General features: G+C 43.4%; 1 protein-coding gene across 2 annotated transcripts in view; it reads left to right on the forward strand.

Annotated features, from left to right (window-relative positions):
• Window positions 1-13,601, forward strand: part of VIPR2 (vasoactive intestinal peptide receptor 2) — a 304,659-nt gene that overhangs the window by 247,384 nt on the left and 43,674 nt on the right. For both annotated transcript variants that reach the window (XR_007517032.1, XM_049881685.1), the window contains exons 7-12: window positions 4,516-4,666; window positions 5,710-5,770; window positions 7,790-7,859; window positions 8,506-8,597; window positions 12,794-12,923; window positions 13,000-13,041. Coding sequence is in view for 1 of the 2 variants with exons in the window: in XM_049881685.1 (XP_049737642.1) it covers window positions 4,516-4,666; window positions 5,710-5,770; window positions 7,790-7,859; window positions 8,506-8,597; window positions 12,794-12,923; window positions 13,000-13,041 (546 nt within the window). In the remaining variant the exon portion in view is untranslated. The remainder of the gene's footprint in view (window positions 1-4,515; window positions 4,667-5,709; window positions 5,771-7,789; window positions 7,860-8,505; window positions 8,598-12,793; window positions 12,924-12,999; window positions 13,042-13,601) is intronic.

Genomic DNA, 13,601 nt, shown 5'->3' on the forward strand with positions numbered 1-13,601 from the left:
CAAGATAGATATTTCAGAGTGGAATGCATTGTGTATAGGGTACCCCATGAGAATCAAGCAAACAGTTTATTCTCACTGTAGACCAGAACAGATTTTACATAGGGTCTGTGGGAATTTTCAAAAGCCCCAAACTTAAAGCTTACCAAGTTTCCTTGGTGCTCCCTGGAGAGCCAAGCTCTGCCTACCTAAGGGGAATGTACTTCGAAGCCTTGAGCTCTCCAACAAGGCTGAAACATTTAAACAGGAACGCCATCAAGTCAGCTCAACTCAGGGTGACTCCATGTGTGTCAGAGTAGCACTGTGCTCCGTAGGGTTCTTTCTTTAGTACTATTTTATTGTTTTTGGTGAAAGTCTATACAGAAATTAGGTTTCCATTTGACAATTTCTACAGAAATTGTTCGGCGACATTAGCTACATTTTTCACAGTGTGTCAACGTTCTTTTTAATTGTGCTCTGGTTATTCCGTTTCCAGTGCTCTAGTTTCTGTCCTCCCTTATCTTCTCATCTTTGCATTAGAGTAATTGTTGACTTTTTGGTCTCATATAGATGGTTTTTTAATGGACTACCGTACTCATGGATAATATCATTTATTTCGCATGTCATACCGTTATTCTGCTAAAAGGTGGCCTCAGGATATTTTCGGTTCAAGGTTTAAGGAGTATCTCAGGACAGTAGACACCAACAGATCTATGCACACCTATGTTCATTGCAGCATTATTCACAATAGCAAAAAAATTGAAACAGCCTAAGTGCCTTTCATCGGATGAATGGATAAGCAAAACGTGTTACATACATACAGTGGACTACCTTGCAACCATAAAGAACAATGATGAGTTAGCAAAAGATACTATAATAGGGATGGATCTGGAGGGCATAATGCTAAGCAAAATAAGTCAATCACATAAGGACAGATATACAATCCCATTTTTATAAGAAGACAAGACAAGGCAATGTTTGTTGGTGGTTTCCATAGAGTTTTTAATGGCTGATTTTTTGGAATAGATCTCCAGGCCTTTCTTTCAAGGCACCCCTGGCTGGATTCAAATTTCCAGCCTTTCAGTTAGGAACCAGGTGTGTTAAGTGTTAGCACCACTGCACCTGACTAAAAATTAAATTCTAACCTGACAACTGATTTTTGCCTCGGGTTGGCTGAGGGGAGGATTGGAGCCAAAGATTCAGGCCAGAAGACTGGACAGGGGATTGCAGAGACAGCAAAGTAGTAACTACCTGGCTACCATATGTAGACGTGTCCTAGGAGCCTAGAGCCTCCAGTGTCAACCCAGCAGCCCAGTCAAGACTGGCAGAGGGGTCGGGAGGAAGGGGAATTAGCTGAACACAGTAAGTGAGGGACTTTGTGAGAACACACACATACACTCACCCTTCTTCAGACCGAGTTCTGTGCTGTGTTTGTGATCCATTTCCTTGAAAGGATCTGCTGGTATGGGGCTTTCTGCTTATTCTGTGGGAATTCCAAGGAGTGGCCTGTTCTGCTCTCAGGAGTTTAGTGTAGCTGTGGGCACAGAGTACATGAAATCTCACACATATGGGTGCACGCCTGCCCCCAGCTATACACAAGTCTCAAGAGGCATCATGGAATGACTCCCCCAGAGGAGCCAAGGGGATCCCTTCTCCCATAGAGACCAGCCCACTCTGCACAGCCTCTCCACATTGTTTAGTTTCATATGCCATTTCCAACCCCGTAGCCATTTGGCTTGCAGTCTTTTCATGCATTTTAAATAAAATACCCTGTTTTTTCTTGCTTTTAATAAAAATTACAGATCCCCTAAGTCTTCTAAATACACTAGTGCAAATGCCTTGCAGTTCACAAAGCATTTTCAAGCATGTTATCTAACTACCCTTGGAATGACCCTGGAGGAGGTATCCTTCCCTTTCTATTCATGAGGAATTGAGCCTCAAAGAAGCTAAGTCAAGACTCCAGTTGAGACCATCTTAGCCCAGTGACCCTGAGTGCCATTGTCACAATGCCGTTGCTCCAGAAAGAAGGGGCTCATCACCTAGCCCATGATGTGCATTAGAGATACCCCTCTTTATCTGGACTTGTTTGGGTTTGTTTCTTGTTTAATCCAACTCCTATAAAAAAAATCACATCCTAGCCTAGAGACAATGTACAACTGGACAACCACTCAGAATTTTAGCTTTAGCAGGAGCTTTACAACTAGAGGTGACTCTTCCTTTCCCTGTCAAGTGTGAGTGGCAGTGTTGGGTAATGGGAAGATCCCTAGACTAGGTGACTTGGGGTTTGGCTAGGGATCTGCTTCTACCTGGCTAATGGACCTTGGGCAAGTCTCTTAACTCCAGTGTCATAATACCAGCAGAGCCACCTATGAGGTGGCAGGGGGCCCTGGGGGACTTCTGACCTCCCTCACGTCCTCCCCATTAACCCACCTGTGGCCACTTCTGCGGTGCTTTTAACTGTTGTGGAACAAGATCTGAAAGCTGCTGCTGTAGAACATGAAGGCAGTAAAGGACATGTCATTCCCTATGTCACCTGTTCTCACACAGAATGTGCTTGCTCAGTAAATGAACAAGTGGAAAGATACAGCAATGTTTTTGTCGTCATTTTACCAAGAAAATAGAATCATCTGTTTAAAATGAACTTTTTCTGTATCTTTTTTTTTTCTTTCATTCAATAGTACATCATAGCAATCCCTCCAGGTCAACTAGCCTATCTGTATTTCCTTTTTTTATTGGTTGCATAATATTACAACAAAGGAGCCTCAGTGGTACAAGGGGTTTGCCGTCAGCTGCTAACCTAAAGGTTGGTGGTTCAAACTCACCCAACAGCTCCATAGAAGAAAAGGCCTGGTGAACTGTTGCTGGGGGCAGTGGGTGCAGAGGGGCCGCCCTTGCATCCTGGCTCCCTGAAAAGTCAGGTGCTGGGAGCCAGGCTGCAAGGACGGCCCCTCTGCACCCACTGCCCCCAGCAAACTGTGAACTGCTTGGAGGTAAAGATTACAGCCAAGGAAATCCTGTGGAGCAGTTCTACTCCGTAACACATAGAGTGGCCATGAGTCAGAATCAACTCAATGGCGAACAACAACAATACTCTATCATGTGGACATAACATAATTCATCTAACCAATCCCCTAATAACGTAACATACCTTAGATTAAGTGCCAAGATGCCCTACAAGTGGGTCTTGGGTGCAGCATTTCACGGCCAAGTTCTAAGAAGGGACACAGTGTTAGATCCCATTGTTTCTCCCTGAGCTGCGGCTCTGTTATATATTGTTGCCACTACAAACAAATTGCAATAAGCATCATTGAACATGTGTTCTTATTCCTGTCAGCTGGAATGCAAAAGTGGAATTATTGGATCAAAGGGTATATCTATTTTTAAATTGCAATAAATATTGCTAGATTGCTTTCTAAAAGACTCTGACAATTGAACTTTGTATCAGCAATGTGCAAGAATATTCTTTCCTGCGTCAAGTACAGCAATACTTAGAAGTCATGTTTTAAGACTTGTGTCTGGAGTGTAAACATGATCTCCTAGATACCTGACCTACCCCGTGACTGGTGACGTGAGCGTCTCTCTACTGGCTCTCTTGGCCCTTTTTCAGATTGTATTATCTTTTTCTTTTATCTGTATGTTACAGAAATTAACTACTTGTGATTTATATTATAAATATGTTTCCAGATCCATCATTTGTCAGTTTTTTTATTGTTATTTTAATTACAGTAAATAGGTAACAAAAGAATTGCCATTCCAACAGTCTTCGCATGTATAGTTCGACGACATTAATTATGTTCATCATGTTATTCCACTGTCAGCCTCATTTATTCCTAGATTTTACCATCACCTTTAATAGAAGTTCATTGTCCCCTAGTAGAAACAAGATAGAACCAAACCAAAAGCCAAACCTGTTCTGTTGAGTCAATTCCAACTCATAACAATCCCATAGGACAGAGTGGAACTGCCCCATAGGGTTTCCAAGGAGCGGCTGGTGAATTCAAACTGCCAACTTTTTGGTTAGCGGCCAAGCTCTTAACCACAGCACCACCAGAAGCTCAGTGTCCCCTAATAGAGATGAGGTGGAGAGGAGGGGGAAAAAAGAGGTCCGGCAAGTGTGCTAAAAACTCAGTGTTTAGGAAAGGCTTCCAGCAGTTCACTCCAAAAGTTATGAGTTTACTATTCTTAGGGATGGTTATTTACATTTGCCTCTCTCCCTGTGCCGACCCAATGGCGACGGGTTTGGTTTTTGGTTTGGTCTCTCCCCCTCTGTTTATCTTATAGTAAGTTTACAGCATTCTGTAAACAGTCCTCTGGGCTGTCCTGTATATACGAAGGCCCTCTCCTAACATAACACATGTCTATTCAGTTAACGCCCTCCCTGCTGTATTAATCACTTCCCCTCCCCAGACAGCTCCTTGCTGTGTCCTCAATTCCTTATACAAACATGAGAGTGCATTATGTACTGAGCAGCTCTGTCTGCCATAAACTATTTTTATCCAAATGTGACCACATTCTTTTGTTCTGTATGTAATATTCCAGGTTGGCTGCAAGCTGAGTTTGGTGTTCTTCCAGTACTGCATCATGGCAAACTTTTATTGGCTCTTAGTGGAAGGACTGTACCTCCACACCCTCCTTGTGGCTATCTTCTCCCCAAACAGATACTTCATGGTCTATCTTCTGATTGGATGGGGTAAGATTACGAAAGGCATACCTTGCCTCCCTGTCCCTGGGACTGGAGTGTTCCTGTGGCCCCTGGTGCATTGCCCTTGGGGCATTCCAGTTTGTGCTCCAAGCTCTGGGGCCTGACACCCTGATCTGGTATCTCGCCTTTTCTCCCTGCCTCCCACGCCACCACCTTGTGCAAACCTTTTGGCTTCCTAATTCCCATCCCACCTGACCCAATAAATGCAGACTTTACTGTCCCTGTAGGATACATTTTGGGGAGAGCTTTTGTAGGACGGCTTAGGTTCTGTTTGCAGCCAACACTTTAATATTTTTCTTAACTAGGAACCTATATTAAAACTGTTTCAAACCCCCATTCCTGGCTGCTCTTACCCCATACTCAAGCTGTGACCTGAGCCGCTACCAAGTAGCAAAACAGTTTATTCCTCTTCTTTCTTCCCAGCCCAGCATACACTGATGGAGGGAAGAAGGGGCCAGAGGAGGAAAAGGAACAGGAGGTCATTCCATAGGGAAACCTCAATAACACACCAATTAATAGGAGTCTCTTTTTAACTGGATAATGTTGGGGGACATCATACATTAGTGAAGAGGCCAGAACAACAGATAGCTCCTTCAGGTTGCCACAAAGTCAGCAGCCACATCCTCTCTTCTCAACCCATTTACCTCCATGGTCTTCAGTGACAGCATTAACATACAGAATGATGCTTCTCAGGCCCTTGTCAGCATCTCAGCTATCAAATACATATTTAATTACCTTTGCTGCTTAATAAGACATAAATATAAACTTGTATATGTTTAGGAAGACTTAGAATCCACCAGCTGCTGCTTGGAAACCCTATAGGGCAGTTCTGCTCTGTCTATAGGGTCACTATGAGTTGGAATCGACTTGACAGCAACAGGAACTGTGATTAAACAAGAGTTTCCACTTAATCTTTTAATCAAAAAGCCATTGTCCTGGACAATTCTGGTTAAGAAGGGTGCATATTTGTTCCAAGTTAACCTATTCCAGTTTAGCGCAGGGTTTGTGTATAACAGGACATCTCTTTGCAGGCATCCCCACTGTCTGCATAATGGTGTGGACTATCACCAGGCTCTTTTTAGAAGACACAGGGTAAGTGTCATACCCATGCCTTTTCTTTTCGAATGAGATCAAGCAGTACTAATTCAGTACTTACCAATATTAAGTCCTTCAGAAGATAGAGATAAACTTATCCTGTAGCTGAAAAGACAAGCAATTCCAGCCGACATTAGCGGCACTTGAACAAAATGAGAAGGAAAGATGTTGAAACTCATAGGCTGGAGGAATCATTTGGGGTGGAAGTATTTGGAGGAAGATTCATGGAGACCTGGGAACGGAAATAGGTCTAATTGGGGAGGAAGCATCCAAGGAGGGAAGAACAATGTTCACTAGAGAAAACAAAACAAAATGTGTTGTTTGCCTGGAACAAAGTGTTCAAGAAGGCATCCTGTTAAAGATCAGGTGTAAGTGGCAAGCTGGAGTATGTTTACCTAAGAGATTTGTTTTTTATCACGAACTTCTTCAGTATAGAATACCACTGGAGCAGACCTGGAGCCCCTCCACTCTTTGTAGACAGTGAGCCAGGTGGTGGCCCCAAGCACAAGCACTAGCGGTGCCAGGTCGAACGAACCTTGTGCTATAGCCCAGTCCCCATAAAGTGATCTCGGGGTATGTCAGTCATCTATTACTGAGTAACAAACCACCCCAAAATATGGTGGCTTAAAATAATCACAGTTTATTTACTGTGTGATTCTGCCTATTGGCAGCTGAGGCCAGACTCACATAGTGGTCCTTCTGGCCTCAGCCAGGCCCACTCGTGCATCTGGGGTCAGCTGTAGGGAGCCTGTCTGGTCTAGGAAAGCATTAGCTGGGAAGGCTTCCCTCTGCTCCACGCACTCTCTCAGCCTCCAACAGGCTTCACCGGGAGCCTGTGTGGGTTCCCAAGACAGTGGGCCCCAAACTCGCTCTTCCTCCACATTCTATTGCCAAAACCAGTGAAGATTCAGAGAATGAGAAGATAGACTCCACCTCCTCATGGTAGGAGCTACAGTCACATTGCAAGGGGAGGGTGGTGAATAATTGGAGTATTTTACAGTGGAGACCCGGTGGCCCAGTGGTTAAGAGCTACGGCTCCTAACCAAAAGGTCAGCAGTTTGAATCTACCAGGCGGTCCTTGGAAACCCTATGGGGCAGTTCTAGTCTGTCCTATAGGGTCGCTATGAGTCAGAATCGACTCGACGGCGGTGGGTTTGGTTTTGGGTTTTGGTTAACAAATAGTCTATTACAGCTTCCTAGTGAAGACAACCAAGAAGCTAAAATCAAAAAAAAAGAAATATATTGCTAAACCAAACCTTCCTAGCTGCACCTGCCTAAGTTATTCTAAGGACATTGTTTAAACCTTCATTCGAGATACAGACACAAACCATTTGGGAGGTGGGGGAAACATTCTATTTTCATGAAAAATCCTTCACATGTGATGGCAACTGGAGCCAGCATAAACCTGAGCTGTACCAACATCCAAGTTAACCAAAAAAGAAAACATTGCCATCAAGTCCCCTCAGATTTATGGTGACCCCATGTGTATCAGAGTAGGACTGTGTTCCGTACAGTTTTTAATGGCAGAGTTTTTGGAAGTAAATCACCAAGCCTTCTTCCAAGGCAAGTCTGGGTGGACTTGAAGTTCCATTTGGTTAGCAGCCTGTCGGATTAATCATTTGCACTACCCAGGATTCCGTCCAAGTTGAGACACACTGAATTATGAAATGTAACTTGCCCCTTCTTCCTGGCTTCTGGGTTACGCTTTGGTTTCGCTCTCTTCAGCTGTCATGTTGAGAAGAATAAAACTAAACAAAATCACCTACTGGGAGCAGACTGTTTGAAGATCTCTAAATGCAATATAATCCTCCTCTTAGAGTGGAATAAGTAGGGAGGTCAGAAGGCATAATATAACAAAACCAAATGAAATGGCTTATGCCCTGGTAGATGAGGGGAGGTTTTGTTTTGCAAGCACAGTGTCACTGATAAATCCACAGGCAGCACACTTACCTTCATGTATTTTGTTTGCTAGATGAAATCAGTGGTAACATGATTTCCCCTCTCTCTTTTTAATAGTTGCTGGGATACAAACGACCACAGTGTTCCCTGGTGGGTTATACGAATACCAATTTTAATTTCTATTATAGTAAGTAATTTCTGCTTGAAACATGAGTTATCCATTGAGTTGTACACTTGGGCAGAGAACAAGCCCATTTTCCTTTATTAAATATTTGTAAGCCCATTCTATTCAGTCTTTTGAGAGAAGAACCTCATAGAAGCTTGACTGCTGCCCCCGGCGGTCTGAACTCCATCCTTTATATATACTCAGTGCGCCTTGGTTACTTGATGCCTCCTTCAGGGCAGAAGGAACATTTGAGGGGGGCAGGAGACCATGCAGATCAAAAAGGAGGAGAGTCTGTGTTCTGTTAGAAAGAACCTCACCAGGAGTCAAAGTCAGGTTGACCAAGTATGCTTGATTGGAGGCCTAAACTGGATTTCTGTTTTCTCGTTCCACATTTCAAAAGTGATTTACTCATGATGTTGCAACCTAAAGTTGTAAAATATGGGGCTGGAGAAGGATGCCCAGCTCCAGCTTACAGAGGAGACCAAGCCCTTGACAGTGCTGGTGCCTTTCTGTAATGGACAGGGCCTGGAGTCAGTCCCAAGGCCTGGGGGAGAAGGACTTGGGGCCCACCCGGCAGAATCCACTGCCACATGACCCACCCTGGGGAAGTTTCCTAGCTCACTGGAGGGGAAAATTAGGCACAAATGTGTTGTCTCTTTTTGTGCAGGTTAACTTTGTCCTTTTCATTAGTATTGTAAGAATTTTACTGCAGAAGTTAACATCACCAGATGTCGGCGGCAACGATCAGTCACAATATAAGTGAGTATGTGTTTACCAGGAGCCCTGGTGGCCAAGTGGTTAAGTTCTTGCCTGCTAACTAAAAGGTCAGTGGTTCAAACCCACCAGCCATTCTGAGGGAGAAAGATTTGGCAGTCTGCTTCTGTAAAGATTACAGCCTTGGAAACCCTATGGGGCAGTTCCACTCTGTCCTATAGGGCCACTGTAAGTCAGAATCAACAACAATGGGTTTGGTTTTTGTTTCTGTTTTTTTAATGCATTTAGCGAAGGGTTATGATACCACTTTGGTGTCACAGAGCCCTCCTTCGCCAAACTTCAGATGGCCTAGAAACTGAAAGCACCTGATTTTAAGGAAGACCTAAATGCATATATGAAGAGCAAAATGAATGGTGACCTTTATTTGCCAGGAAGAATCTTCAGAATTACAGTTACTTCAGGGATGGGGGATTGTGGTCCTTGTAAAATGGCCTACTTTTTTCTCGTTTAGTCCCAGGAGTATACTATCACTAATTTACATACATTTTACATGTACCTGAAGTTCAAAAGACTGTCTAGTCCACAATGACGTAGCATTTCTCTGATGATTATTAAAGTTGAGCACCTTTTATTTATTGGCCATTTGAGTATTCTTCTTAGTAAATGTGTTTGTTATTTCAGTGTTTGCTCACTCTCCTGTCATGTAATCTGCCTTTTCCTCCTTGGTCACACATTGTTTTATTTTATGTTTAATTCTGTCTTTCTCATCAGACTGTGGTTGTGTCTGTCTTAAAAGTGCGTACCATTTTACCACCAGCAAGTACTGACTGGGTGATTAAATGAAAGTAGTTGTTACCATACCACTCATCAGGAAAGAGAAGCACAGGTGTTAAGTAAATTACCAGGATCCTTCAGCTAATTAATGATCTGAGGGATCTTTAAAGAAATTTAAAGATTCTATAAATGCCTATAAAGAATTTATAAAGAAAAATATAAAATGTACAACTCAGATATAAAGGAAACAGTAGGTTAGTATGGAAGTGATCATTCCAGCCCAGTGGGAGCTTCAGTTCAGACAGACTAGAGTTAGGATTGAAGCCACACTACAGGCTGTGTGACCTTGGGCAAGTTATCCAGCGTCCTTACTCGGAAAAGGGGTCGATGTAGCCTTTCGGCATCACTTTGAGGATTCCTTGTGATCCTGTCGGTTAGACTAAGCTGTTACCTTCTCTCCCTCCTTTAGAAAAGGCAGGGGATGGTTTTGGACAGGCAGCATAATGCAGTGGTCAAGGGCAAGGGCCATGGAGCCCAAATGCTTGGGTTTGCATATGAGCCTCTGGCCTGGAAGAAGTGACTTAACCTCTCTTTGCCTCAGTTTTGTCATCTGTAAAATGGGAATAATAATTTCAATGGGATTGTTAGGGGGATTAAGAGTTAATATTTCAAAGGCATTTAGTGCCTGGCACTAGTAACTATTATGAAACATGTTGATAAACAGATAAATCTGATGGTTCTACTGTGGTGTATAAATTCCGTTAAGAGGAGACTGTACAGAAACGCAGACCTAGAGATGGGTTTCATTACAAAGCAAAAAAACAATAAAGTACTGGTAGTCTCCGATTTATGACAGGGTTCATTCTGATGACTGCATCGTAAGTTCTGACATAAGTAGAATCCCTTTTTTTTTTTTTTTTTAAGTTATCATTTTTGTTGCCTTTTAATGTCAGTATCTTTTAAATTTGACCTTTGTCTTTGGGGGTTGGAAATGTTACATCTGAGAATGATAACATCAGCAAGTTACCCAATGCAACATTGTATGTAGTACATGATACTAACGATAAGATATATGTCCCCCCCCCCCGGCCCTGCAAAAAAAAAAGACGACCGTAAGAGCGGGTTCGTCATGACACGAATGTGTCCTAGGTCGGGGACTCTCTGTAGTAGTCAGCCCGACCATGTAACATTCTGACTGCTCAAGTAAGAAGCCAGGCCAGTTCCTGAAACCTGCCGCCACGCCTCTGCGGCTGTAAGGGAAGAGAGGATGACATCGGTCGTGGTTGCTGGTTGCCCTTCAAAACAAACTTTTGATTTTCTGTAAATCTTGTTTAACTTCTCTGCTGACCTTTCTTTTGGTTCTTTGGATGTGTTAGTTAAGTAGATCTTAGAGATGGGTGCCTCTATTTTGGAAACGAAATTAAGTGGGGATAATAGAATCTGGTCTTTTTCCAAGGTAACAAAAAAGGCAGACATCTCTGTAAAGCTGCTCTCTGGGTCATGTCTTAGATCTTTTACATATAACCATCTTCTGACGGAAGTAACAAACCCTGTGTGGTTGGGGTCTGAGAGGAAATTGGCCTCACTACAACCTCTTTTATTGAGACGAGTGTAATAGCAGACTTCTGATGTGTGAACAATGGAGGTGTAAGCAGGTGCTCTCGCTGATTATTTATCTTAAGGCCACAGCTCTTTACAGAACCACAGCTTTTCTTCACCAGGCTGACCTAGCACAGAAGTGTTTAACGCATCAGCCGATGGCGGCTTATAACGTTAAATGTGCAGATTTGCAAATGGGCAACAGTGTGTTTGCCTATACCCAAGCCTTCGTGGATAATACAGGCTGCTGCAGTCTTCTGCTCACGTCTGGCAGGAGAACGGTTGGAACTTCTGGCGCCTGTGCAGGTTGTGAGTTGTGGGGCAAATGCTACTTATTATGAATGCACAGAACATCATGTTTTGTTTTGAGGGAGTTTGGAATAAATGAACCCATTTGTAGAATTTACATTCCCAGGCTCTGAATGCTACATTTGAGGCAGGTGCCTCAAAAATAAATTAGTGATTTTTTAAGGTGTTGAGGGAGACAACTAAGGAGAGAAGGTGGGAGGAGTGGAGCATCCACCCCTGCTACCCCTCAACTCAAACATTTTTGGAGGACTCTGTGTTTGAACAGTTTGAGAACTTACCTGGATTTTTATTTCGGTGGCTTAGAAGAGTGCTCCTCAAACCTGTACTCCCATCCTAAGGTACTGATTACATGGTAGACTCTGATTCAGTGGATCTGGGTGGACCTCCAGGTTCTGCATGCCTGACGAGCTCCCCAGTGTTGCTGTTGCTGCTAGTCCACAGGCTGTATCGGAGAAGCAGGGGTCAGATAAACTCTTTGCCATCGAGTCCATTCCAACTCATAGCGACCCCATAGGACAGAGTAGAGCTGCCCCATAGGGCTTCCAAAGAGCGGCTGGTGAATTCCAACGGCTGACCTTTTGGTTAACAGCCAAGCTGTTAACCACTGTGCCAGTTGGTCTCAAAGTGTGATCCCCAGACAGCAGCATCTGGGAACTTGATAGAAATGCAAATTCTGAGCCCATCCCCCACTCAGACCTGGGTGGTCCCAGCAATTTGTGTGTTAACCAAGTGATTCTGATGCTGCTAAAATGTGAGAGCCACAGGTTTAGAGCACAGTGATGGTGCAGGTGGCAGTCATGCAAACTGAAGGCTGTTTGCTTGGTAGAGGCAGGAGAAGGAAAGAACAGTAAATACAGCTATGGTGAAGGTAAGATTTGGTTCAGCTATTTTATTTTCAACACAATGCAATGAGCAGAAAATCTGTTTTACTAGGCAAGGTAATAATTCTTTGATGGACATAGAAATTACATTCAGTGTCGTTTACCTGATTCTGTAGAATTCATTTATAACTAGGTCAACAAAGGAATGTTTTCCTGGGTTGTCTGCCAGGACCTATAAATAGCCAAGCTTTAAAGAACACTTCTTGGTAGTGTTTGTTGTAATGGGATTTCACCTGTGCTATGAGCCAGTTTTTTTTAACCTGACATTAAAATTTGCCTCTGACCTTTAAGTGCTGGTGATCGGTCTGAACTGTTAAAAACTATTACAGGTGGGACAGTGGGACCCACTAGTAGCAATGTAGTCTTTAGTGTCTTCTTCAGGATTTCTCATAAGAGCTTTATGAGGCAAAATCAGTTTCACCAATCACAGCTGCACATTCTGACCATAATGGGGGAGGGTAGATTATTGCTTAAAATTCTAGAGGGAAATGTGACTCAGAGAACCAGAGCCCTGCGAAGCTGGGGTCTCACAGTAACATACAAAGACAGAGTAAATCCTAGCCTTCTATGTCCAACAATTCATTCAACTTCTTAAAATGAAATTGATAGCAGTAATTCATGCATAAAATCAGCTGTGGTTTATTAGTGAAGCTCAATATCCTCTTTCTTCTGGTGTAGGAGACTGGCCAAGTCCACGCTGCTGCTCATCCCATTGTTTGGGGTTCACTATATGGTGTTTGCTGTTTTTCCTATTGGCATTTCCTCCAAGTATCAGATCCTGTTTGAGTTGTGCCTGGGATCCTTCCAGGTATGTCTGTGAAGAGGTGGCTTGTCCTCCCCCCGGGACTGGCTCTGCCTTGTCTGATGACCTCTCTTGTTTGCAGGGTCTGGTTGTGGCAGTACTCTACTGTTTCCTGAACACTGAAGTAAGTCCTTTGTCATTCCTCGAAAACGAAGTACAGATATTTCAATGTGTGAGATATTTCCTAAAATGTCTAACCCCATAAGCTGGCATCATTGGCATCAAAGAGAGCCCCTGTCTTCTGCCAGACCCACGTTCAAGACATGAGCCATACTCTCTGTGGTCCAGCCTCCCTGCCCAGGCATCACGTTTCTTGCAACCATCTGAGCACAACTTTTTGCACGGTTTACAAACCCTTGATCTCTTTTTCTCTCCATGCCATGCGACATCTATTGCCCATTGGTTCTGTAGAACCCTTTCAAGAAAGTTCTTCTACGAGGTAATCAGAAATGTTCCTGACACTCTTGATGGTCACTGTCTTGCTTCCTGACCCACGAGTGTGATTTATAGAAATTTGGGAGGTGGTGTAGGCTGAGAATGGGGTTAGAAAGTGCTGACGGCATACCCTTCTCTGTAGACTCACAATACCCAGAGACTTCAAGAAGTAAGTTGAGTCCCTAAGATAGTTTTATGACTCCTACTTTATAATCAGAATGCTCCAAATTTTACTCATTTTCCATATTT

Source organism: Elephas maximus, chromosome 4, assembly GCF_024166365.1.
Source record: "Elephas maximus indicus isolate mEleMax1 chromosome 4, mEleMax1 primary haplotype, whole genome shotgun sequence".
In the NCBI taxonomy this organism is placed as follows: domain Eukaryota; kingdom Metazoa; phylum Chordata; class Mammalia; order Proboscidea; family Elephantidae; genus Elephas; species Elephas maximus.